At 36.4% G+C, this 25,783-nt stretch overlaps 1 protein-coding gene across 2 annotated transcripts; it reads right to left on the bottom strand.

The window, feature by feature from the left end:
• LOC131079763 (U-box domain-containing protein 35) lies at nucleotides 1-25,013 on the bottom strand. Of its 2 annotated transcripts, XM_058017806.2 has the most exons (10): nucleotides 24,737-25,013; nucleotides 24,473-24,663; nucleotides 12,751-12,872; nucleotides 12,481-12,602; nucleotides 2,981-3,207; nucleotides 2,258-2,877; nucleotides 1,989-2,090; nucleotides 1,448-1,876; nucleotides 605-1,357; nucleotides 1-427 (listed from the first exon to the last, which is right to left on the bottom strand). In XM_058017806.2, the coding sequence occupies exons 2-10, from the start codon at nucleotides 24,648-24,650 to the stop codon at nucleotides 251-253; spliced, it is 2,730 nt and encodes a 909-aa protein (XP_057873789.2). In that variant the 5' UTR covers nucleotides 24,651-24,663; nucleotides 24,737-25,013; the 3' UTR covers nucleotides 1-250. The 2 variants fall into 2 exon arrangements, with proteins under 2 accessions (XP_057873789.2, XP_057873788.2); XM_058017805.2 differs by having other exon boundaries at nucleotides 24,473-25,012.
• Between the last annotated feature and the right edge of the window lie 770 nt (nucleotides 25,014-25,783).

The following is a 25,783-nucleotide window of genomic DNA, read 5'->3' as shown; positions in this document are numbered from 1 at the left end:
TTGAAAGAACACATGACACCATTCAATAAAACTGTGTTTATCTATGTTACATATGTATACAATTTGGTTATTTTACAGAAGCAATTCAATTCAATTATCTCATTTAAAGGAATACATGTGCCATTATACATGCATGCATACTTTAATTTCTATGTATGCCAGTTTTTGTAAAATATACTCTCACATAAAACAAGCAGGTTTCAATGACAGAAATCTCATCAATAAAGACCATAAGCTATGCTAATGAGACCTATTTATGTAACCAATCAAGGATTGCAGAGCGAAGTGTATGGTTTGGAATTAGGTTCTTATGAGCCATTGGCAGATTTGTCATGGGGGATGTGTTGTTGCTCTCCAGCCAAGTCTGGATGGCTCTGTGCTCATAAGTAAAGCCATCTGATGCTACATAGGGATCTTCCATCACTTCCTGCATATCACAGTAATGCAAACACGCCCATATCATTAGAAACTATGTTGATCTTCTGAGAAGAAGCTATAGGAAGTTTACAGTGCAGCAATAATATGAATTCTACCATATTTTGTGCAATCTTATATTGGAAGCAGCTTTTAAAATCTATGTCAACCCAACTTGATAAAGACAAACCTGAAGAATAGGACAAAGGAAATGACTTGGTGGCAAGATATCAATTCCCTCCCTGACATGAAATGTTGCATCAGCAAGGGCTTTAAGCCTCTCTAGTTCTGGCATAATATCTTTTTCCAGGTCTGGTCTATCCCTACGCCGTAACTCTGCACATTTCAATCCTAACTGTGCCAAACATAATGCCTCCTCTGTGGGCCAATCCCCAGCATTCTTATCTATAATTCCTTCAAAACACTTCGCCTCAATAGCTGTTTCAACTATATGTGTAATAGCCATAGGTGATTTTGCCGTTAACAATTGCAGAAGCGTAATGCCTAGAGCATACACATCAGATCCAGGCCCAAGAGTGCCAGTTCTTTGGTACTCAGGATCCATATAACAAAAAGTGCCTGCAGGGACTGTATCCTTGTACTCTGTTACTGTGGTGGTTGCCTTCACAGGCACAAGCCTGGCCAGACCCACATCACCAATCTTGCTCACCAAATTGCAGTCAAGTAAGATATTAGCAGGCTTCAAATCGCGATGAACAATTGGTTTCGGCTTGGAACTGTGAAGAAAGAGCAATGCAGATGCAACTTCCCAAGCAATTCTGAAGCGCACAAACCATGGAAGAGGATGAGTGTTACCTTTGCATGACAGACGGTCTTCCAAACTGCCATTTGCCATGTATTCATACACTAAACACCCATGCTCAGGACAAGCTCCAAGCAATAATACCATGTGAGGATGGCGGATTCGGCTCAGAACCTCAACCTTAAGGAAAGGGAAAAGAAATGCACTCAGTTAGAATATAATAAGTAGAGATCAAAGTATACAATTATTCTGCAGATTGATGTTTCATACCTCCTGTTGAAATTGCTGTATCCCTTCAGTTGCTTCAGGTCGTAGAACTTTGACAGCTGCTGTTGTATGTTGCAATTTGCACTTGTAGACAGCACCATAACCTCCCTCACCTATTTTGAGTGATTCAGACAAAAAGTCTGTGGCATCGTGGATTTCTTGTATAGAGTATTTTCTGTATTTGTAATGGGCAGATGCAAGTGCTTCCTCAGCTTTCTTTCTCTCCTCTAGTTCTCTTATGGCTCTCAATTCTGCATCTTTTCTATTCAGAGTCTCTCTTTCTGCAAGTTGTCTTGATTCCTCTGCCTGCCTTATGGCTACTTCACTCTTTGCCTTCTCTCTTGTAGCAATTGCTCTTGCTTGCTCTTCTCTTGCCTTAGCTACCTCAAGTATCCTTGCCTCCAGTATTCTTTGGAGATTCAGTTCATTGGCCTGTTACCAGCAATTAGCCTTTAAAATCAGCCCTACAACACACTGCCAGAAAGTGGATATCTAAGATTTAAATCAGTTATAATTTTAAAAGGACATAAAAAGAATAACTCACTTTGATTCTCGCATCAATTGCTTCTTGCCGGGCCAAATTATACATGCCTAGAGTATGTTTGAGCTCAAGCTTCAATTTTTCTAGTTCAAACATTATATTTTGCTGCACAAAGGAAAAATTAGCTTGTAAAAGATTCAACCAGTATTTAGTCAACTATGATGAGAACTGGCTATTTCAGATAGAATAAAATATAAATTCTAAATGATAGGAATGAAATTCAAAAAAGCAGAAAATTTAACGCTTGATACAATGATCAATGTGTTCATTACCTGGTCCTGTGAGAAGGATTCCTTCATTTGGATATTTGATGTAGATGTCATTTTGAACTCTGAGGAGCTTCCCTCTTCTTGCATTCTGCTTTCACTATTTATATTCTCAATTTCATTAATTTCGTTGAGACGATCATAGATATTAGTTTCTGCTTGTGAAGTTCCAACTAGACCATCTATACTTGATGGAGTGTCCCAGATATATTGGTTTCTGTTTGTGGTCTCAAAAAGGCCACGATTTTGTGTAGATGGAATTGCATTGATAATGGATGGTGTAACTTCTTGAATAAATGGAAATCCTCGTAGTGCTATGTTACCAATAGGTGATCCTCTTTCTTCTGAGTTGGGTGTACTGGTACCTTCATAGTTGACTTCTGAGCTTGTTGACCGGGATGAACTTCCACTTCTAATAACTTCATTTTCCTCCTGAGTGCCAAAGATCTGGCTTCTAAAGGAAGTTGAACTGTATCTGGAACCACTTGTACTTGAGTCTGCATATGCCAGATTTGATATGCTGCGTTTCACAGTTCGGTTTATGTTTGAAAGAGCCTGATTTCTCTGTGAAGGTAGAGAAAGACAGCTAAACCAAGTTGAATCTTCTGATGTTGACTCGGTTACTCCTGTAAGTTATAAAAAATCAACAATGATGTATTAAAATACCTCAAATCATTTGCGCACACAAAGGTTATCTGAATAAAATCCTATCAGGTGTTATAACCATACCTGGAGAATTGCTAGAGCTTATATCTGAGCAAAAGCTGGAAACACTGTAAGCATCTTCGGTGCTGCCAGTTGTGAATAAAGTGGACGAGACTGAGCTGCCAGTTGTGAATAATGTGGAAGAAGCTGAGCGAACTGAAGTGAGCTTGCCTTTTGATATGACATATACAGTACAGAAATTTGAGGCACTCTTTGCTACACTGGCTGGCACATCAACACCCTTGAATCTCCTGGAAAACAGTAGGCATAACTTATAAAGGACAGTTCAGATACAACTCCAGTGAATATAATCCTTAAATAAAATTGTAAGATGTGAATATTATAAATGCCTAAATGTACCTCAAAGAATGTCCCAGAGTAAAGACACATAACCAAGAATAATGAATGGTTTGGTTGTCTATTTAACCCATGAATATTTATGACAAGGGGTGTAAGCATTACTCAATTAGTAGAAATGTTAAGTAATGTACATAATAGAGTAATGAGACTTGTAATTCAACGGGTAATTTTGGTCTTAGTTTAGGACTCTGCAATTGTTTTTAATGCCTTCTTTATTTTTATTTTTTCTGTTTCTTTAGCAGGTTTGACAAGTCTACCTATCAGAACTCACTAGTCTGCAGGTCGTGTCTGCAGAGTCACCCAATGTGGATTATTTCTCAACTCGGAGAAAAATCACAAGACTTGCCTAGATATAGATGTTGATAGATTAAGACAACAATAGCATATTATGATGAACAATGGTAGCAATAGCTTCTCCCCTGATGATAAGCACATTGGTGAGGATCAAAACATTGAAAAAGAATAGTTCTACACAGTTGAATGCAGAAATGCATCTCACAAATTTGCATGTTGATCACAACATATCAAGCTCAAAGAACATGAGGATCCATTTGTATTTGATTGTCAACATGTACTTAACAAGGCATCTATATCCAAGACATAGCTGTAGATGACTAAGAAGTCACACACATCGAATGACCAAGATAAAGGATGTGTGTTGCCAAGATCCTCAAAAAAGGATTGAAAGGTGATTGATGAGAATACAGTTACAGGAAGAGAAGAAACCTTAGAGAATACATAGATATATGATGCGAAGACAAATTGACAGTTACATCAATAGTGTAATATTTAGTTAGGCCTTTTTTTGAATACATAAGTGATAACTGATAAGAGAATATCTTATAGCATAGTTCAACATTGCCGGCTGAACTAATGAGCCGCAATGAAAGGTATTGACTTGCTTCAGATTAGGCAGTCATTATACACTAGTTGATGCTGCAGTGCCAGATACAATTATGCGGAGATGCATGATGTTTTACCACTGTCAACTACACAAACAAAACATTTGTTTTGAGCAGTGCTTGTATTGGTTAATTATGCCATGCATCCCCCTTCAATAAGACATGGTCCTTCATTGCTTCCTTAGCGTTATCTCCTAAGTCAAGAACTGTGCTAAATATCACTTAAAGAGTATATCACTTGGATTGATGTGGACATTAAACCTTCTTGACTATTTAGAAACTATTACGTAAGAATCCTAATACAATGGGTATGCTTTAGTTCATACTAGATAATCTGATCAATTAGAGCCTATACCAAATTCTCTATATACCTAAATTAACTGGTTTCATTAGTGTGCTGGTCCAAAATGGATTCTGAAAATTAGAAAATAATCAGAGGAATCACTTTCAGAATAAGAGCATCAGCAGAAACTGTGCAAGGATGAAGCCACACCTACTTAATTGACCCCCAACTGTGCACATTGGAATATGTAATGACAAAGTAACCTTTCAACTTCCTCTTCTGAGAGGATCCTTCTCAGGCACAAGGAGGATTCTCCAACATCATATAAAGATCTGGGAAGCGTGTTTTGAATTAATGGAAAGAAGAATTAGGTTGAGGATATTGAAAGTACAATTCCATACTGTTATTGAGCTTAGAAGCATAAGATTGACAATTGTGTATGCAGCTAGAGGAGCGAAGGGTAGATTGCACTCCACAGTCTTAGCATCTTATTGAAGGGAGCAGGGGGTAGATTGCATTGATATCTTTTAACACTCATATACTTGCCAAATTTCTTAATAGCTTACAAGAGAAGTGCAGTTACCACTATCAAAGTATTTTCCTCATCGAGGATTTCCACAGTGAAAGTCCCATAGAGACCTCACAAATGGGGGAAGAAAATTTCCTATGCCCTGAACATAAGCCTTTTGTGGGACCAAAAGCTCCTGTAAGAAGGGAGGTGTGATCTGAAATAGATCATGAAAATCAGAAAATAATCAGAGCAATAACTTTCAGTCTTCACATGAAAAGCTGCAACAAAAACTATGCAGGGATACATTAACACCTGTGGAGTTGAAGTGACGGTTTAAACCTCCACCTGCAAGAATGAATTTAGTTGAACCCACACCTGTGATTTTAACCTTCGACTATGCGAATTGGAATATGAAACAAGAAGGCAACCTTTCCACTTCCTCTTCCCAAAGGATCCTTCTTGAACCCGCGGGGAATGCTTCAATGCTATATATAGAGGTCAAGAGCACATTTTGGATTAATGAGAAGAAGAATGAATCTGTAGATATTGACAAAAGACTTACAAATTGTAATTGTATTTAGAAGCACAGGCTTGCCAATTGTTTATGCAGCTAGTGGGGCAAGGAGCAGATTGCAATCCACAGTCTTCGCAGCTGATTGAATGGAACAAGGGACAGATTGCATCCATATATTTCAGTATACTCATTGTAGTTACTAAATTTCTAAATAGATTACAGTAGAAGTGTAGTTGCCACTACCAAAGTTGATTTTTCTCTCATTGAGGGTTTCCAGGGAAAATACCTGGTGTTACTTTATCTTTCATTCTTTCCTGAATGGAACAAGGGACAGATTGCATCCATATATTTCAGCATACTAATTTTAGTTACCAAATTTCTTAATAGGTTACAGTAGAAGTGCAGTTGCGACTACCAAAATTGATTTTTCTCTCATTGAGGGTTTTCCAGGGAAAATACCTGGTGTTACTTTATCTTTCAGTCTTTCTTTCTAGCCGTTTCGCATCTTCTAGTCGTTCTAGTAAAAAAGAAAGAGGAACTATGCAAATGTGCATAGATTTCAGAGCTATAAAAAATTGGCACCCAGTTCCTAGAATTGATGAGTTAACCGATGAATTGCACGGAGCAGTGTACTTCTCAAAAATTGACTTGACATCCAAGTATCATCAAATACAGGTGAGAAAAGATGATGTGCATAAAATTTCTTTCCAATGTCATTTTGGACATTTTGAGTTTTTCGTTATGCCCTTTGGTTTAACCAAAGCTCTCGCTACTTTCCAATCTTGTATGACACATATGTTCATAAATCAATGAAGGAAGTTTATCTTAGTATTCTTTGATGATATTTTGATATAAAGCAAAACATAGAAGGAGCATCTACAGAATTTGGGTGAAGTTCTGAAAATTTTGAAGATAACAATCCTTTTTTACTAAGGGATCCAAATGTGAGTTTGGACTGACAAAGATTCTATATTTAGGACATTATTAGTGCTAAAGGAGTGCAAATAGATCAGCAAAAAATACAAGCTATTTTAGATTGGCATCCACCAACCAATTTAACGCAATTGGGAGGGTTCTTTGGGCTATGTAGCTACTATAGAAGATTTCCCAAAGGATTCTCTCAATTAGCCATTCCATTGATGGATTTGACCAAGATGAGAGCATTTGCCTAAACAGAGACAACTTAATAGGCCTTTGATAAACTCAAGAAGGTGGCAGTTCTTGTCCTATACTAGCTATTCCAAACTTCTCACTTCCTTCTGTTCTAGAATGTGATGCCTTGAGTGAAGGAATTGGAGTAGTGTTAATGCAAAAAGGACATCCAATAGCTTTTTGAAAGCAAAAAGCTAAAAGACACTGAAAAAAGGTATTCAATCTATGATAAAGAGATGCTATCCATAATGCATGCTCTCAACAAAATAAGGCAATATCTAATTTGTGGAAAATTTGTAGTCAAAAAAATCACAATAGTTTGATCTTTGAAGATTTTTCTTAGACAAAGAGATATGAACAACAAAAATGGGTCAATAAGCTGATCAAACCTATGAATTTGACATCAAATATGTCAAAGGTAAGAATAATGTGGTAGCCAATGCTCTATTAAGAAAGCCTTATTTATATTCATTATGAGAGATTTCTCGACCAGAAGGCTAACATAATAGTAGAATTCCGGAAGGATGCATTTGCCATCGATATTCTTGAAGTGAAGATCCAAGATGATAGGTTTAAGGTAGTAGGTAATCTTATTCTATTTAAACTAAGTTACCAGATTCTTCTGCAAATTCCCTGGGTTCGGGTTCAATTCGCTGCAAATTCCCTGGGTTCGTTGCAAATTCGTTCTAAATTCGGCCAAGGTTCGTATTTTGCTCTGTGGGTTCAATCAAAAGGACCCGGGGAGAATTTTGGCACTTTTCTAAAGAATTTTGAACCCAGCAGCAGAACCCAAGGAGAATTTGGGTGATTTGACACATTTTTTAATTTTTTCTTAAAGTTCTTTTTGCCTATTTCGGTCAAAGCATTGGGATGTTGAACCAGAGCATGCAGAGTTGGATGATTCAATTGTCTGCCTTGATGCACCTGGAGTTGATGATGAAGATGATGATGATGATGAGCTACCTAGTGATCATGAGGCTGCTCCTGAGGCTAATATTGCTAGTACCACTGCCAGTGGCACTGTTTGTGCTTCTAATTTGCCACAGGAGAAGGATGATAATATGTTTGATGTCTTTTGATGATATTTGATCAGTGATGGCTGATTGTTAATGTTGATATTATTATTTTTGAACTTAAACATCGATATGGTGGTGTATTTTGGCAATTTGCTATGTTATTTGCCATTTGGACTAAAATTCTACAACATTAATATATATGGCGGTGTCTTTTGCTATTTATTTGCTGCTGCATATATGTATATATTTTTTATATTTTTATATGTTTTTGTACAGACGAACCCAAAGCGAACCCGAACCCACCCCCCAAAAAAATTGAACGAAATTGCGAACCCGAATCTCGAACCGGAATCCGATTCCTAACCAGGACCGGCAACTTAGTATTTAAAGATAGAGTCTATCTTACCCCAAGATCAAAGAAGAATAAAATTTTAAAAGCCACACATGACACACCATTGGCAAGGCATCAAGATTACTTCAAGGCTTGTCAACAAATCAGAGAGAAATTTCCACAAAAAGGTCTCAAGGGAGATGTTCTTAGTTACATTCAAGAATGCCTTACATGCCAACAAAATAAAACAAAACATGTTTTTCAGGCAAGGTTATTGCAACCTTTACCAATTCCAAACTAGATATGTGAAACTATCTCAATGGATTTTATTACAGTGCTTCCTAAGGCAAAAGGTAAAAACAGTATATATGTTGTGGTTCATAGACTTACTAAATATGATCATTTCTTTGCCATATCTACAAAGTTTAAGGCACCTCAAGTGGCTGGTTAGTTTTCAAAGAGGTTTTTCTATTGCATTGGTTGCCTAAAAACATAGTAAGTGATAGAGATAGTAGGTTCCTTGGTTTGTTTTGGCAATAACTCTTTCATTTAACCTCCAAACTGACAAGACAAATAGAAATGGCCAACAAATGGATTGAGGGCTATCTAAAAAATTATGTACCAAGACATCAAACACACTGGATAAAATGGTTTTATTTGGGGGAAAATTGTTATAATACTGCATATCATACATTCATTAGGATTTCACCTTCAAGACCCTATATGGTTATGATGCTTTATCCTTTTGTGGATTCAGTCGTCACAAATAGAAAACTACCAAGGGTAAGAGATCTAGTCAAGCAAAGTCAGAAAAATTTTGAATCACCCAAGGAGAACCTACAGAGAGCACAGAATCAACAAGATTTATATGCTTACTATCATCAGATTGAAATAACATTCAAAGTAGGAGATATGGAATTGGAATAACCTTGCAAAAAATCTTCTTTGAGAAGGAGTGGAGTAGAGAAATTAAAACCAAGATTTTATGGCCCTTATAGGCAAAGAATTGGGAAGATGGCACTGAAACCAGAATTGCCAGAGAATAGTAAGATTCATAACATATTTCATGTCTCTTGTTTAAAAAGAGCATTCAAAAGTCAAATTATTTCTTTGGTAGTGTTACACCTAATGGATGATGAAGGGAAATTGATTTGGATTCTTGAGGCTATTATTAATTTCAAAGAAAGTGAGGGAATAATACGATGACAAAACATTTGGTCCAATGAAAAGATCGTTTTGAAGAGAATGCTACATGGGAGGGTGCAGAAACTCTTCAACATCCTAATTTCAATTGCTTAAAGACAAGCAACCTTGGGAAAGGCAGAGTGTAATGTCTCCTATTAGAAATAGAATAAAATATTAATCAAGGAGGTTGCTTAAAGGAAGAATTTTGGCAATTTCAAAACAGTGGCAGCACTTTAGGATACCATTTTTAACATGCCAAATTTGGTTGGGTTTTCGTAGTTCAACTTGATCATTGCTTTAATAGTTATTGCTATTCAATGACCACAACACCTTTTGGGTAGTAATTCGAGTTTAAAGTTAACCACTTCCAACAAGGGATTAATTAAAATTATAAAATGAAAACTATAATTAAAGTTTATTTTAATAAGATCAAGAGGCATGTGAAGAGTTGTCTATTAGAGAAAAAAGGTATTAAAGAGAGACGAAGCAAGGAGGAGCGTCATTGAGAAATATTTTATCATCTGATTTTTACTCCTTATGGAGCATGGAACTATGATTCAATTAGCCTAAGGACGAAACCCCTCTGGGTTTGGAATTTGAGGATGAAAACCCTCTATTACTTAAAGTGATGTCAGACGGAAATCACCATTGTGCAAAATTGGATTCATTACACTTTAAATTAAAACATTCCCTCAACTAGCAACAAGTAGTGGCATTTTAAAGTGGATATCAGGCAGATTTGGAGGTATTTCCTTAAGAAGTAGATTTCTGCAAATTTAGAGATAAAATTAGCAGCCAGTACAAAAGATAAATTCAGTATGTTCTAAGCTACATTCAATATATCACATCTGAATAAGATAATAAACTATTAAAATGCAAACAATCTATCATTCTCCATATTTTGTGAGATATATTTTATCACTAAAGAATGCATAGACTCTATAACAAACACTTACTAAAATAGAATCAATATGAGATTTGGTTGATGAAGATTTTAGGAATAGATTTATGCAAGTCAGCCTTATATGTCTTTGATGGTGGATAATACTAACATGTTCATTACGAGGTTCAAATCATAAAAGACACATGCATCAAAGATGTTAATCTGCTATATAATTTTTGTAGCTCTGGTTTTTAATTGAACCATGACTAGTACAAAAAAAAGGAATTTTGTTTCCAATTGCATATCTAATAGCAGAATTTCTGAAAGGAAAAAGATTTTAGAAAACCATACTTCCACATAGTTTCCTGAAAGGGCAACAAGTTGACGAGGGGACGGATTTAGGATAGGTGGACCAAGGGCCTAAGTTTGGGGATGGTGGGGGGACGGCGGCGACGGGTTGGCAAGTGGGTGGTGCAAATACATATAATACTTGAAAAATTAGCTATAAAAAGATGTGTAAAGAACAAGTATAAGAATTGCAAATGAATCTTTGGCATACTATGTAAAGTTTAAAGTTAAACCAATAAACATTAAAAACATGACAATGATTGCATTGAACATTAACAATGGTGGGCAAAGTTTTGGAGCTTTGGGAGCAAATCAGAAGAAGTATAAGAATTGCAAATGAAACTTTGGCATCCTAAGTAAAGTTTAAACTAATAAACATAAAAAACATGGCAATGATTGCATTGAACAATAACAATGTTGGGCGGAGGTTTTGGGTCAAGGGGCAGTGCCCCTTGCAAGGTTTTGGGGGTAGAGCCCTCAACAGGGTCAAGGGGCAGCACCTCCTGTGGGGATCTAGGGGTAGAGCCCCCGGCAGGGTTGAGGGAAGCACCCCTCACGAGATCCAAGGGAAACACCCTTAGCGTGCTCCTTGTCTAGATACAAGGTGCCAAGGGCTGGAGCCCCTACCAACAAGCACAAATAAGGCCTCCAAAACCTCATAAACCTTCATGTACGAATGTCATTTTCACAATTTTATCACCTTTATTATTTTCACATGGAATTTATAGTCGAGGCCATAGGAGATGCCTAGGTGTCCCTGTGACGATCAAGGGACTCCTGGGATTCCCATGAACAAAGGTAGCGATGCGGCAGAGGGACATCTCCCCCAAGTCCCCCCATCCTGGAAACGTGGGGATTTTTTTCCCCATGGTTCACAGTAAGAAAACAAAAGGACGAAGAGGCTTAAAATTCATGAATCTGCCTAATCTAGACCACAAGATCATGAGAAATGGTAACCTCCCGAAGGCAATCTTGAATCCAATCATGGAGAATCTGACCAAAGACCAGATTCTTGAGGATGTGATATACTTTACCAAGCATGTTTAGTCTACAACTTTATTGGTTTGATCTTACCAGCTCATACTATGAGGATTTGAAAAGCTCACACAAAAATAAAGTGATGATGCAGCCAAATTTTTTTAGCTTAATTTGCATTCTTCATTTTCATAATATTCAATAATATAGTCTAATTGTAGTATTACTGTATTACTGTATTAGTATTTACAATTATGCTGGTTTACACATATAGTTATAATTGCCTGCTTTCAGACCATAGAAGGAGAACCTGGCCTAAATCCCAGTGTGGATCAGAATGTATACCCCGCCTCTAGAATATTAGAGGAAAGCTCTTGACCATATAAAGGAACTATTGCCATAAATATGTCACTACCTTTATGTTTGTTTTTACAATTACCTACACACCAGCAAGCACATTATGGAGAAAGTCATTCTTAAGTTAGGGGCATACCCTTAAGGGAAGAATAAGCTCCAAGAAGCTTTCATTCAAATTTCATATCTGCCACCCATATTGGCACTTGTCACAATCCAACAATGTCGTTGATCTGGTCTAGATTATGAACCGTGACAGATAACACATCTCCCCAAGCTACTAGTAATATTAAGCCTGAAGAGTTTGAAGAGAGATTTAAAAAGGGAATAAACTTATTGAGACAAATCATATGGGAGGAGGATTCCTTCTTTCCTCAAATCAAGATGAGGTTTTGCAGGAAAGATACTGAAGCTTTGGATTACTCATAAATTATTAAGAAGGCATAGATCCCAAATAATCAAACCCCAGAAATAAAGGATGCTATGTTTTGCCAAGTATCAAATCAAACTCTCCTCATTTCTTGCTGAGTGGATCCAATGTTATGACTTTCATATCAAATTAGCAAGACCTATGTCCCATCTAGTAATGAATACAGAGTAAAATTTATAAATTAATAGAGATACAGAATTCATGATAAACCCTTGGTTCTTAAAAAAGTGCCAAATCATCTTTTCTTTTCACTTTGCTTTAGAAGATGCCAGCAAATTACCTTGTGATTGCATTACGAGAAGACGCTCCTATCACAAGTTTGCTGATGCTTAAGTTTGAGATCTGCTGAACAATAGCCAAGGCTACATCATCCTCTTCTACAACCACAATCTTTGTTTGCACCTGCAATCCCAATGATCAACTGGTAAATACAAGTAGTACAGCTTCATCACGTATTTTTGCTTACTGTAAATTACTTTTTTCAAATTATTGCCAGCCTAGGCACAAGGTTTAAATGACATAGTGTAAACCAGATAATTTTAACAGTGACCTGTCTCCTTCTGCACAGCTGTTCATACGGCAACAACATTTCTTTTGTTTGTGCTTCCACCCCTTGCATATAACCAGCAACTGCATCTTCGCATACCTGGGAGATTGGTACATAGTTTCCCACTACAGATGCAAAAATGAAACAAATCAAATCAACTAGATGCAACCTAAAAATCAACAGATTTAATTCTATATTTTTCTTTTCATTATAACTTCCTTGTAGCTCTAGAACCCAGAAGGAAAGCCTAAAATTTATATACATGACAAGGATTTGTTGAGGGAGTCACTGTGCGATTCTTCATTTTGACAGAGACACTGGGAAAGAAAGTTTGATTTACAGTCAAGTGCTAAAATGTCAAATTCTACACTTACTGCAGTTTTAAAGTGGACAGATAAATTTTAGATATGTAAATTATAAAATCCACCCATTGGCTTGCAAAATGAAAATCCAATGCCCCAATCAGTGGCAAAACTTTAACTTCTGAATGCAATGAACGATGAAACCCATTCATAAGACTAAAATTTTCCAGCACATCCATTGAAAAATAATGGGACTCGGATGCAACCTTTATTACATGAGTTGAAAGCTTGAATGCAAAATTTCCTGTAAGATCTGGGTAAACTAATCAACTCAATTACATCATGATTTTATTATCCAGAAATTTGTTACAAGAAATCAAGACCCCTACTTAGTGATAAGATATAAGATTTTTGGTAGATACTTTAGACAATGTTTGTTGGCTTTTTTATGAAACAAGGCACTAGAAGAAGTGCTGATGATTTACTCCAAAAATTAACTAAAACTAGAAAATTATAGCATGAATTTTGACCCAATGGGACCTATGAATAATTCAAAATAGAAGGTATCATGTTTTCCAAAAGCAGAACCTTTGCAATAAATGGTTGCATGATGCATCTTATAATGGCTGTGTCGTTTTGATAGAGACTTCCATAGTTTAAAAGTGATTTTTGTCCTATATCGTTTTGTAATACTATGTATATATCTAGAGCGATAGCAAACAGGTTGAAATCCATTCTTAATTAGGTGATTTCGGTGGAGAAAAATGGCTTCACGTGCAAAAACTGCCCTTTGTTGCTACTAATCTTTTTTTTTTTTATTTCACAAGTACCAACTTAATTGACCAAGCTTCTTGTTCTATCTTAGAAGCGTCAACTTCATAATTTCTTCAATCACCATAGTGTTGACAACTCTACACCACCACTTATGCTTGCACTCAAAGGTGGTAAGCTCTTGAGGTCAAGATCCCCAATAGACCTAGACTTGTGCCTCGAGGGATCATTCTTGATGACCCTGCCTACATATCCCTTTGAGGGAAGTCAAAGGCTTCGTAGTTTGCCCTTGAAGGTTAGAGGGAGTTCATTCCCTCCTCTCACATGAGATCTTTGATCTCTCTTAAACCCTGGTTGTAATTACATGCAATCAATTAAATTAGTCCATTTCAATAGAAGATTACCATTGGCCATCAGGTAGCGTACAAGCATACACAATTACATTGGGTCATATTCCTTCCATAATTTCCAATTCCATAGAGAGTGACTTGAGTGCACATCACATAAACACATGTTGATTGGCTCATGCATATTCATACACTCGGTGACTAGCACTTGCATACGTCACTTATACACATTAATTAGCTCCACTGTACGTCACATATACACAGTGAGAGACTGACACATCCATAATGGCTAACTATCACTTGCCCCTAGTGCACCCCAGATAAAAGTAATGTCGATGCATTGCGCACTACACCGTGGGTCACATTCCTTTCCCCGGTCTTCTGCACGAACGAATAAGTGGGAACAAGATTCAATGTATCCCATAGTCTACACTGAGTGTCCGTCCTCATCCTAACAAGGTCAAGTATACCAATTCCACATCAAGGTATACCCAAAACTATACTATAAGGTTGGTCCAATTATTACCTACCTATTCTTCATTAGAAGTTCTCTTCCCTGCAGTCCATCAGACGACTAAGCAACAAGAACATCCATTGTCAGCATGCAATTGGCCCCCAGGCCCACATGCTCTTGGTAGAATCTGTCCAATACCCTAGATCAATGTAGAGTATCCCTCACCTGCATGCAACTGGTGGTATCCATTTGCAACTAGGTGGTATGGCTGACAATCTATCGTCATAGTACTCTCCTTGACTACTATCAATCTAGAGCGGATAAGCTTATCTTGAGTCATAGGATTTATCCTTTGGTGATCACCTCGGACAAAGAGGACTAGTCTATGTGTTAAAGGAATTTAATCCTCTACCTATGCTCTCGTAGGGTTCTAACTCCATTTGTTGTTGTAAAAGTCAGCGCCTGTACGTAGCTTAGCACTATAACTGGAAGAGATGTTCCTAACTCGGAACGAGTAGATCACAATTGACTGATCTAGGAGTTATATACACAAAGTCTTAAAGGTTTGGGATTAAGTTCCACAAGCACATAAGATCACTTGGATCCAACATAAGATGGCCTCTACTCAATAGATAAACAAATTTACTATAAGGTAGTTGACCTCTTCACTTTATTCAACTCACTATTCAAAACACATTATGTATTAAATACGAGTTATCACGTCTTTGTATCTCATTCACAACCATCTAATACCCACTTCAACCTTATTTGAAAACTAGTGAAGAGAGAAGGTCAAAACAATTAGGAACAACCCCATAACTTGGGAGTTATCCCCCCTAGACCCTCCCCCTATGGACTTGAGGTCACAAGGGCATCCTTCACCCAAGGATTGCCTACATTCCCGCTTCCAAACGAGTCAGAGTCACACATAGTTCTCCTCACTAGGTCTCTTAAGGAAACCTACACTCAAATTCCCATAACCAAGATTTTGTTAATGTTTCGCTTCAAATAATAATAATTAACAATAGCTAGGTAATCATAAGTTCGTTCACCATACAACAACCCATATTATAACCCTTCCATCCACATAGGTCATTATCTCAAATTAAAACCTCATCCCATTATTCAACATGAATATCCTAAACCTCTTATAGGTTCACCTCCTGACATAGAGGTTGAGTTGATCACCCGATTGTCTTTGTTCACATAAACTACACTCATTCCTAGACCAAGACACCATTCCATAATGGGGCATAAACAATGAATTGCATTATTGTAATCATATGACTTCATCCAAGAAGCTATATCCAAATGCAAGTCATGTAAGGTTCAATTGACTAGCACACCAGAATGAACAACACCCATTAGACACAACATTATAGAGTTGGGATCCCTTACGGCTCTAATTAAGCATGATTAGTACCCCAGTCATACTCAAGGCATATAGCATCACTATATATTTTGTATCATTGTACGAAGATGTTTATTTAATAATATTAATATTAATATTCTTAACTCTCCAATCTCTTCTACCTTATGGTATAATCCAATACTTTGTCTATATAATATTCCAACTCCCAAATTATATCTAACTATGATTTTAACGGTCGATTATAAGATATTGGTATATGTCATACAACATGATCACAAATGGTTACAAAATTACACACATCTTGATATATTCTAAATATTTACAAGTATCTAGAATCTCATAGTTTATTGAATTAAAAGCCACATTGATACCAAGTATATGAAAGATGAGTAATAGCTATTTGGCAGTGCTATTATTCCTAAAATAATGACATCAAAATCCTAAATAATATTTCACTAAATGTCAAACCCGCTAGAAGCTTTTCCCCATATGAAAGCAATCTAAATTTGTAGATAGAAATTATAATCTAGACACATTTCTTAGCCCTGAAATAATAACACAGTGTTTACACAGACATCTTATGCCACTGCTGGCAATAATCTTTTGAGATGATTATGACCCGATATACTAAGTTCCGCAAGTGTTTATTAAGTAATGTCATGCATGAATATAATCATGGGTGCATATTCAACAAGACCAAAATCCCTATTTGAATAATTTTCTTTACAATCTATATATATTTAGACTTTAAAGAGAACATATAGGGGGTTACTTTTGTGAGGATTAAAATCCTACTTCTCAGTTTCCTTTCAACATTGAGGGAATCAAGTAATATTAATTAATATCCATTAGTTCATAGGTTGCATGCTTCTATGCACAAGTGAACATATTTCATAATTGATTATGTAATGGACAATCACAGAGTACCCTTCTCCTACCAATTAATAGTCCAATTGCAAGTTGATTAGTTATTGTCAAAACAAGTAACATTTGTAAATGGTGCTCATAAGAAAGAGGATCACAACATCTTAACATTATACATATTTTACAGCTAGAATAAGACCTTGGAAAATATTCTTTTATTATTCAACATTCTGCATCCCGCATGGGAATATGAATATAACTTCATCACTATTAGAATCGAATCCCAAATAATCTTAGCAATTGAAAAGTCTCGAAAAACATGGCAAAATTACTTAAAATCAATAAGCTTACTTTAGTTGTCATTTTCTATTTGCACCATATCCTTTATTTTAAATCTTGAAAATCCTTACATAAACAATGAGCAAATATTCCAAACTCAATTATCATATGAAAGATGTTATACTTAGCTTTGGGGAAAGTTGAAGGTATTCCTGATTTTGGCACTGAATCTACAGTCCTTTCTCCTAGTGCTTGTATTGCTATATTCCTTATTCTAATGCCACTTTTACTCCTAGAATTTCCTCTTCTCGCGTTCTTGTAACTTTTGCTCCAAAATTCCCTTCCCCTGTGTCATGGAAGAATCCATCTAACCCTTATACATCGATGGATGTCCATTTGTTCCAAAGTTCTAAGAGTGGCTCAAGCAGGGAGAATGCTTGCACTAGTTGTAGATTCTTGCTCTATGCCTACCAATTGCATTTGCTTGATAGTTTCAAAAGCCTTTTCAACAAATATATTTTGTGCGTATACTGCATTCATTGCATTTCGTGAGACCACATTTTTCTTTTTAGACATTATGTCAAATAGTTCACGTGCTTTGTCTGTGCTTCCATATTCTTCACACTATTCTACCAGAACAATTTTAACTACAACATTTGCCAAAATTCCTCTCTTACTTATGCTTTGACTGACATCCATCGCCTGTCCACAAGCTCTCATTATGGTGGCACAAGAGAGGACATAATCATCAATTGTGGATTCTGGACTTAACCGTAAAACTTGCCCTTATGTCACACAAAACTCTCATTCATGCCTCCAAACAACCACAATTCACCCTCAACCTGTACCTTGCACTCTTCTCCTATTGGCTTCTTTTCTTCGTTCCTCCTCCATTGCTCGCACTTCTATTCTCTGTTCTAAAGCTCACATTGTAACATACACAGGGAAGATGTGAGCATCAACTTTTTAGCTAGGCTTTGCACCTGCCAGTCATCTTTGCTTCAAAGTTTCTAAAACCTTTTCCACACAAATTTATCCATGACAGATCCTCACATCCTTATATTCACCTACTCATGTTTGCTTCCAGCAGTCTCTGTGTGTGTCAACAGGGGAAGGTTGTCTATTTTTCTATTAACTACCGGTACCAATATTTTCCACATAGCATTCCTTGATGTAATGACCAGGGCACCATACCTTATTTATTATGTGACCGTACTCTATAACAAGCACCCTCTCCTCTTTAATGCATGTTGTGTCTCCTGTCCCCTCTTTAGATTTCAAGAATCCTTTTATTATTTCTTTTTCCTGTTTTATTCTTATTCTTACCCATTGACTGCTTGGATGGGGATGTGACATCACGCCTAGAAGGGAAATTGTGGATAGCATTATTTTGGCAAATGAGGCCATCCACTCAATCATTTCGGCAAATTTGAGATGTATGTTGATCAAATTAGATATTAAAAAAGCATATGATATGGTCAGCTGGAGGTTTTTAACTCAAGTGCTTGTGAGGCTTGGTTTCTATTGTCCATGCATTGAGCGGATCTATAGCTATGTATCTACTGTCAGGTTTTTTATTGTAGTAAATGGATCGTTATGTGGATTTTTTCAATCTTTCGGGAGCCTCTGATGGGGAGACCCTTTATCTCCCTTTCTTTTTGTCCTTATGGTCGAGGCGTTGGGTGGACTGACCAAGGCTAGAGTGGCTCGGGGCATTTGGTGTGGTGTGCATGTGGTAGGTGACATGGCCCCTCTGTCATATACTAAGTCACCAGGTTCGAATTTGAATTCGAAGTTCGACAGCTTTGAAATCCGAAGGAAGTTCGATGAGGAAAAAATTTCAGTGTTCCACGGAAACGCGTTTCCCCCTCCCAGGCCCAAGTCCCCCTATCCCCGAAACCCGTCCCCAAAACTTTTTCCTTATGTCCCCCTGTCCCCGAAGCCCGTCCCCCCGTCTCCCCGTCCCCAACATCCGTGGAACACTAATTAAAATTCTAAATGTATAAAATTCGAATTAAATTCGCCATATGTAATTTTTTTAAAATTTTAATAAATATATGTAACATATCTATAAAATTGCCTAGATAGTTTAACATTGATAAATAGATTTGAAATCATTACAAAGAGATGACATATTTATAAAATATAAACCATAGGAAACATATGCTTTCATGATTGCAAAGATGTTCTTTTGTCAAAAAGGTACAAATTACAATAATAGTCAAAGACTTTAGAACTTTAAAATAACTCTAAGTCATCAAGAGCACTTGGCTGGGATGTTTTTTTCTCAATCCTTGCACAAACATGACTCACAACCTAAGTCACCGTGTTCGAGTTCGAGTTCGAATTGACCAACTATAAAATTCGGATGAAATTCGAAAAGAGGTAAAAATTCGAAAAAAAATTTGTCATTAAATGTCTTTATATAAATTGAGTTTTTAAAAATATAAATAATATATCTTAAAAATATCAGAATAAACAATATTTAATTTATATATTTTCATTTAAATTTGTCAAATTTAATATATGAATAATTAAAAATTTGAATTAAATATTTTAAAAATATTTAATTTTTAATATATTAAATGTTAAATCTGACAACTTCTATACTAAACGTTAATATATTAACAACATTATTAGTTAACATTTATATTAAATTTTAATATTAATTAACATTTTATCGGGCAACACCATTACATCCGACAACAACTTATATTAGACGTTTAATATTATTAAATGTTTAATAAAGGTTCACATTTATCGGGCAACTTTATGAAGTTTCTTTAATTTTAACATTTACCTATATCCTCTTTCTCCCGATGTGGCCATCTAAAAACCCTACTGGCGGCAAGCACTGCGTCGACCATTGATCCGCAGCCCTCGTACCTCCCGACGGCAATAGTGAACTGGTCATTTGCCGACAGCAAAAAAACACCTCTGCCTATTTCCTGCGAATTTTAAACGACTTTTGGCGAATTTCATACATTTTTTATACGTTCGCCGAATTTTGAACCTGACGACGAAAATTTGGCGAATGCGGTGACTTATCCAGTCACAACTATTTCAACAGAAAAATATTAACAGAAAAAAAATCACTTTTTTGACCAATCGAACTTCAACAAATTTCAACAATTTTTATTGCATGTTTTAAAGTTCGGCGAATTTCGAACTTCAAGGATGAAATTCGGCCGAACCTGGTGACTTAGGTCATATATACAATTTGCCAACAACACTGCATTGATGGGAGAGGCATTAGTTAAAGAGGGTGAAATAGTTAAGGAAACACTCGACTATTATAGTTGTTGCTCTGGTCAAATCATTAACAAACACAAAACCAAGATATCATTTTTTACTACAAAGAAGGCTTGTCAAAGGAGGGTGGCAAACATTCTTGGTTTCTCAATCGAGTCCCTCCCCACAAAATGCCTCGAAGCCCCCTTGTTCAAGGGAGCCATTCAGTCGTCTTTATGGGAAGAATGCGTAGAAAAGTGCAGACCGACAGCAGCCTTGTGGAAAGGTAAGTGGCTTTCATTAGCCGGGCGCATTACTATGACAAAGGTTGTTTTGTGTGCCCTTCCGATCTATGGCATGTCATGCCAGAAGCTAACAACCAAGGCGATGGGTGATATGGAGAGCATACTTAAGAGATTTCTTTGGGAGGGCTCAAACACGGCTCACAAGATCCCTTTAATGAATTGGGACTTGGTTTGCAGATATCAAATGGACAGTGGGGCTGGTGTTAGAGACATTAAATTTCAAAATCTCACCCTCAGTGCAAAGCTGGTCTAGAAAATGTACTCTAATCCTCAATTTATTTATTTTATTTATGGTACGGTTTCAATTTCAGTTTTTTTTTGTTCAGATATCGCATTGGGTAGCAATCCTAGGGACCCTGGTTGGAAGAATGGAAAGCCAAAGGGAGAAAAACACAAGTAGTATGTAACTATTGTGGGAAGAAGATCAAAGGCATCAACTGCCTCAAATAACATCTTGCATGGATTTGTGAAAGTGATTTTTCTTTGTGTGATAAAGTAGAGCCCAATGTTATGCAAGAGGCTATAGCTCTCCTTTCTTAATATGAGATGAAGCAAAATGGATGTTGGCACATGTAGCGGCACAAAACATTATTAATAATTACAAATTTGATCACATATGTGTTATGACATTCCACTAGAGACTATGATGCTTGAGATTTATGAACATATTTATTTTCTATTATGACCTGATTAGGTCATTCTTGAATCAGTCACAAAAGAATGAGCAATAGTGATTTTGGGAAATCCAGAGTCACAACCTGCCATTTCAAGAACCTTGTAGGTTGTGGTTACAACCTAAATGTACCCATAGGATTTCAAGAATGGTAGAGTTGTGCATGTTTATTTCCAAGAGAACCTATGGCCAAAAACCAAAAACAAATTTTAAAGCTTGGAGTTTTAGATCTCTAAGAGAATCTAGCAAACCTAGTTGTCTTTCTACATGTGGAAAATGGTGCACTCAATAATTCTTTATTCCACCAAACTCACTATAACCATGGTGGCTTCAGTTTCCTTTTTCTTTGTGTTGATGACCTTTTAAAAATTGTTTTAAAAATGTATATCAAAGAATAAACATTGGAAAACCTTTGTGGTCATTTAGTATCAGTGGGAAGAAATTTTAAGTCTTTTTTCCTTGCTTTGCAAGCTTTATTGTTTTCAAAATAGATAAATAAAAGTTTCAAGAACTTTAGTTGTGAAATTTATGAGGGATCCATTGCCTAATAGACACAAGCATGGATGAAGAAAATGGCCTTCGCTGGACTTAGCATTAGGTAGGTATATGATATTTGCTATTGCAGTTATATATTTACTTTTTCTAAAACAACAGCAAGTTCTGGAGAGGTCTCCCCCAATTAAAATTGATTGCCCATTTACATGTTTTACTTGTATGATTTGGTTTATGTGCAGTCCAATTTGTGCCTCCTATCATATAAGGAAGTCAACAACAAGAAAGGGGCAATGAAGAAATTGGGGCATAAGCCTTGAAAAGGCCAACTTGAATGCATATGCTGTGTTTTGAATTCTGTATATTTTCTTTCTCTTTTTCTTTTTTCTTTTGGCAAATTATCAGTATATTAATATATTATATAATACAGCTGTACCCAATCAAGGGGAGGAAAGCAGGGAGGAGGGAGGTGGGGGTTACCATACCACCCTTATCCAAACCAGCAACTTAGACTATGACTCTTGAAAATTTGGACTTGACAGTAATAAGTAAATGAAATGATCAATGATATTTAATAGTATATTGAACTTCCTTTTCGATCTATCATTATATAAATGAATGAAAAACTACTTATCAGTTCTCTAAATTCAGTTTTATGTATTTTTTTAAATTTTCAAACTATGGAAACTTCTATTGGTACAATTTTCAAACATCCTGAGGAAATCTTAGCAATTAGAATGGCTTCTAGAAGACTTTGGCTGTGCAGATTGTATGGACTTTAGTTGGCACATTTTAGATGGTTTAGAGAATTGATAGATTTTACAGCATAAAATAAATGAATTTCTCTCTGTCTTGATAGTTAAAGCCTTCCTGAAGTTCACACAAAATTATATGTTTGGCATATAAATCTTGGAGAAAACTTCTTCGTTCAGATTACAATCTTCTAGTGTTTTGCAGAAATTGTTTGGGCATTAAATCTTAGAAAATCTTTTTTCATGCAGGTTAGCTTTTTCTAGTATTTTGCAGAATTTTTTTTAGCATATAGAACACATGCCCGCTGTCATCAAATGCTTTAAGATTCCTCAATATACACTTGCAACATGAGGTACCAATGTATAACAGTTGGAGAAGCCCATTTACAGCAGGATATCATTGTATATGATGCCTTCGAATGTATTTTCCTATGGATTTTATTGTATTTCTGAATTCTCTATAATTTAGTTAACGGTTATGGCCATTTCCAAATAGTTGCTAGACAGTTTAAAACAGTTTCTAATCCTTTTCAAGATTGTTCATATCAGTCTGAGAGCTTTTCCAAGGCACCATCTTTCTAGCTTTTCTCTTACATGAATTCATATGGACAAATCCGTTGAAGTTGGCATCAATTGATGTGGCCATCTTTCAATAATGCTTCTGGACTATATAATATTTTCCTTAGCTATTTCCTGTAACATCTTAGATGATTTTGCTTCAGTATGGATTTGTGTTATATTAATTAAAACTAGGGCTTGTGGTGAATGTCAATTGCAAAATGATGTCTCAAGACTGCACTTACTCATTGCTTAAAAGCATGTGAATTTATTTTGTTCCTAATACATAGTTTTCCACGAGCAAGGTCCCCTTGATAAGAAATATTGTGTATGGCCTTGACTCTCTTAAGTCTCTTGACTCTCAACATTCAGAACACATTCGAAGGCCGCGATTCACTGACTCTCCAAGCAGCCTTCTCCGAGTCCATTAAAAGGCCCACTTTGTAGTTTCAAACAAATTTTGCTAAACAATTCTTCACCAACTGATCTTATTGAAGAATCCATGGAATCTATCCTTCCTTACAGATAAGGTAAGGGAAAAACCCTAGTGTCTTTGGTAACTCATATTTGTTTATATTCCTTATTGTTAAGTACTTATGAAATATTAGCTACAAGTTTATTTATTAGTATAGCTGCTGCCCATTAATATACACATTTTTCACCTCCTTCAGTCTAACAAGGATATCTTTTTGGTTTATTGCCCTCGTATATACTTGTACACTTCAAGGGCAACATTACTTGTTCTTGTTTGGTTCCTGAAGTGAAACTTCCGGGTTTTATCTTTGCCAGGGCTGGGTTCATTCCTCTTGTGGCTAGGCGTGATGAACAGGTTACTGAGAACACCAGGCTCCAGTAACCGCTATGTGGCATTTCTGGGAATTTCTCTGAAGCTGACTTTTTCTTCCCCAGCTCAAAACAATTACAATCGACTGCATAAATAAGTACCAATGCATTGACAATTTGGCATATTCAACACATTTGCTCTTACATTTTGTTCCCACGGGATATGTCTCTGTTTGCCAAATGCATTCATCAATATGTAGATTTCATTTTGTTAATCTCAATTCCAAAACAGTGCATCATAAGACGTTTAATGAATAGCCCAAGTGCTGCTAAAACAATCAATACATATGATAGAAACAGACAGCGTGCAAGAGATTTTATTAACATGAGAGTACCGAGTCATTTAGGGGCTACTGGAAAACTCTTCAATACAATAAAATTAGAGCAATCATAAATTACAATTCAATACCCAGTGATCAACACCTACCCAAAATCAGTCATCCCATCTTATCCTACACAGAGTAAGGATTAAAGAATCATACTTGGTGTAGGAATTCTAAGAACACGTGCTCTGACATGAATGAGCATCAAAGATTGACCCGGGGACATATACTTGTCCAATGCCCACCTTACTGCATGTTTGCTGTTAGTATCTTTGCTAACGGCCACTGCTACGCCTATTGCAGGTGCAACGGTGGCTTCTTCTATTTCCATCTCCATTAGAGCTCTTCCGCTGAAAATCAGGGGCAGAGAATAAGAATGCAAATAAGACTCCCACAACCCAAGTCAGCATGTAACCAAATTACCATTTCTTGCAAAGAACGACTATTCAAACAGTAATTAATTAGGTGCACGGGTTGTTTTCTCCTCCAGGTTCCCGCTTTCTTCGTAGTTTGCAAATTGTACTTGTGTCAGTTTAATTTCGATAGTACTAAATTAAATGCGTAGATGGAATTGGGTCCCACGCAGAGCCCACCAGGCATCCATGTTGCATCAAGGTCTGAATCATACAGGTTTCCTTGAGGCCATGGAGGCATATTCAGTGATGTGGTTGGATAACTTAAAGCATTCAGGCTGAATAAGTATTTACAAGGATCTAACGAGGTACTTTCGTATAGAATAGAATAGAAACTTGTGTGGACGGCAGTTTCTGGAGGTCGCTCTCGAATGCCGTCACCGAAACAGAGGCTTCCATGAATAACGCGTCAACGCTGCTTGTCCACGACCGAAGCGGCGACAGCCTGGCAAAATGGGGTAGGATTTCATAGTGCAAATTTGTTTTTAAATGATCTATCTTTCCTAGTAAGGCAGGTCATTACCCAGAACCCAGATTTCATCATCAAGCTTTTTACCAGTCGTTTAGAAGTGTAAATCCTAGAATGATGGGTTCTCTTGTCTTCTGGACGGAAAAAATTCCATCATATTCTTTTCTAGGCGTACTACTTAATTGCCAAGAATGAAGAATGAAGTGTGGTTCAAAGTCTAAATTCGATGGTTGTATAGTTATATTAAGATATTTTTAACATATAATATAATTATTTATGAAATTATATATAAATATTTTAAGTGTAAATTTTGAATGGATAACCATCACAAAAAATTATAGCATAAATATATATATGAAGTGTAAAATTTTGAATGGATAACCATCATAAAAATTTGCTTGATAGATAAGGTAGATTATCAAATTGAGATCTTGAGTGAGAGATGCTTATAAAGAGTTGACATTTTCCATAAGTTGAAGAGTGGTTGCTTTTATTTCCCTCAAATGGTAATCTAATTAGGTCTTTGTGGTTTTCTTTCAATATTAAAAATTGATCTCTAGTATTTTTTATGCCTTGAATGATGTGGTC

Source organism: Cryptomeria japonica, chromosome 6 (genome assembly GCF_030272615.1).
Source record: "Cryptomeria japonica chromosome 6, Sugi_1.0, whole genome shotgun sequence".
In the NCBI taxonomy this organism is placed as follows: domain Eukaryota; kingdom Viridiplantae; phylum Streptophyta; class Pinopsida; order Cupressales; family Cupressaceae; genus Cryptomeria; species Cryptomeria japonica.
This window is presented reverse-complemented; position numbering and strand designations above follow the sequence as displayed.

Excerpts from the sequence above, each read along its gene's own strand:
- LOC131079763 (XM_058017806.2), bottom strand. The coding sequence starts at position 24,650 with ATGGAGATGGAAATAGAAGAAGCCACCGTTGCACCTGCAATAGGCGTA. Across the intron at positions 12,873-24,472 it reads TCTTAGAATTCCTACACCAA|TGGGAAACTATGTACCAATC; the intron begins GTATGATTCTTT and ends TTGCATCTGTAG. Across the intron at positions 2,878-2,980 it reads AAGCTCTAGCAATTCTCCAG|GAGTAACCGAGTCAACATCA; the intron begins GTATGGTTATAA and ends TATAACTTACAG.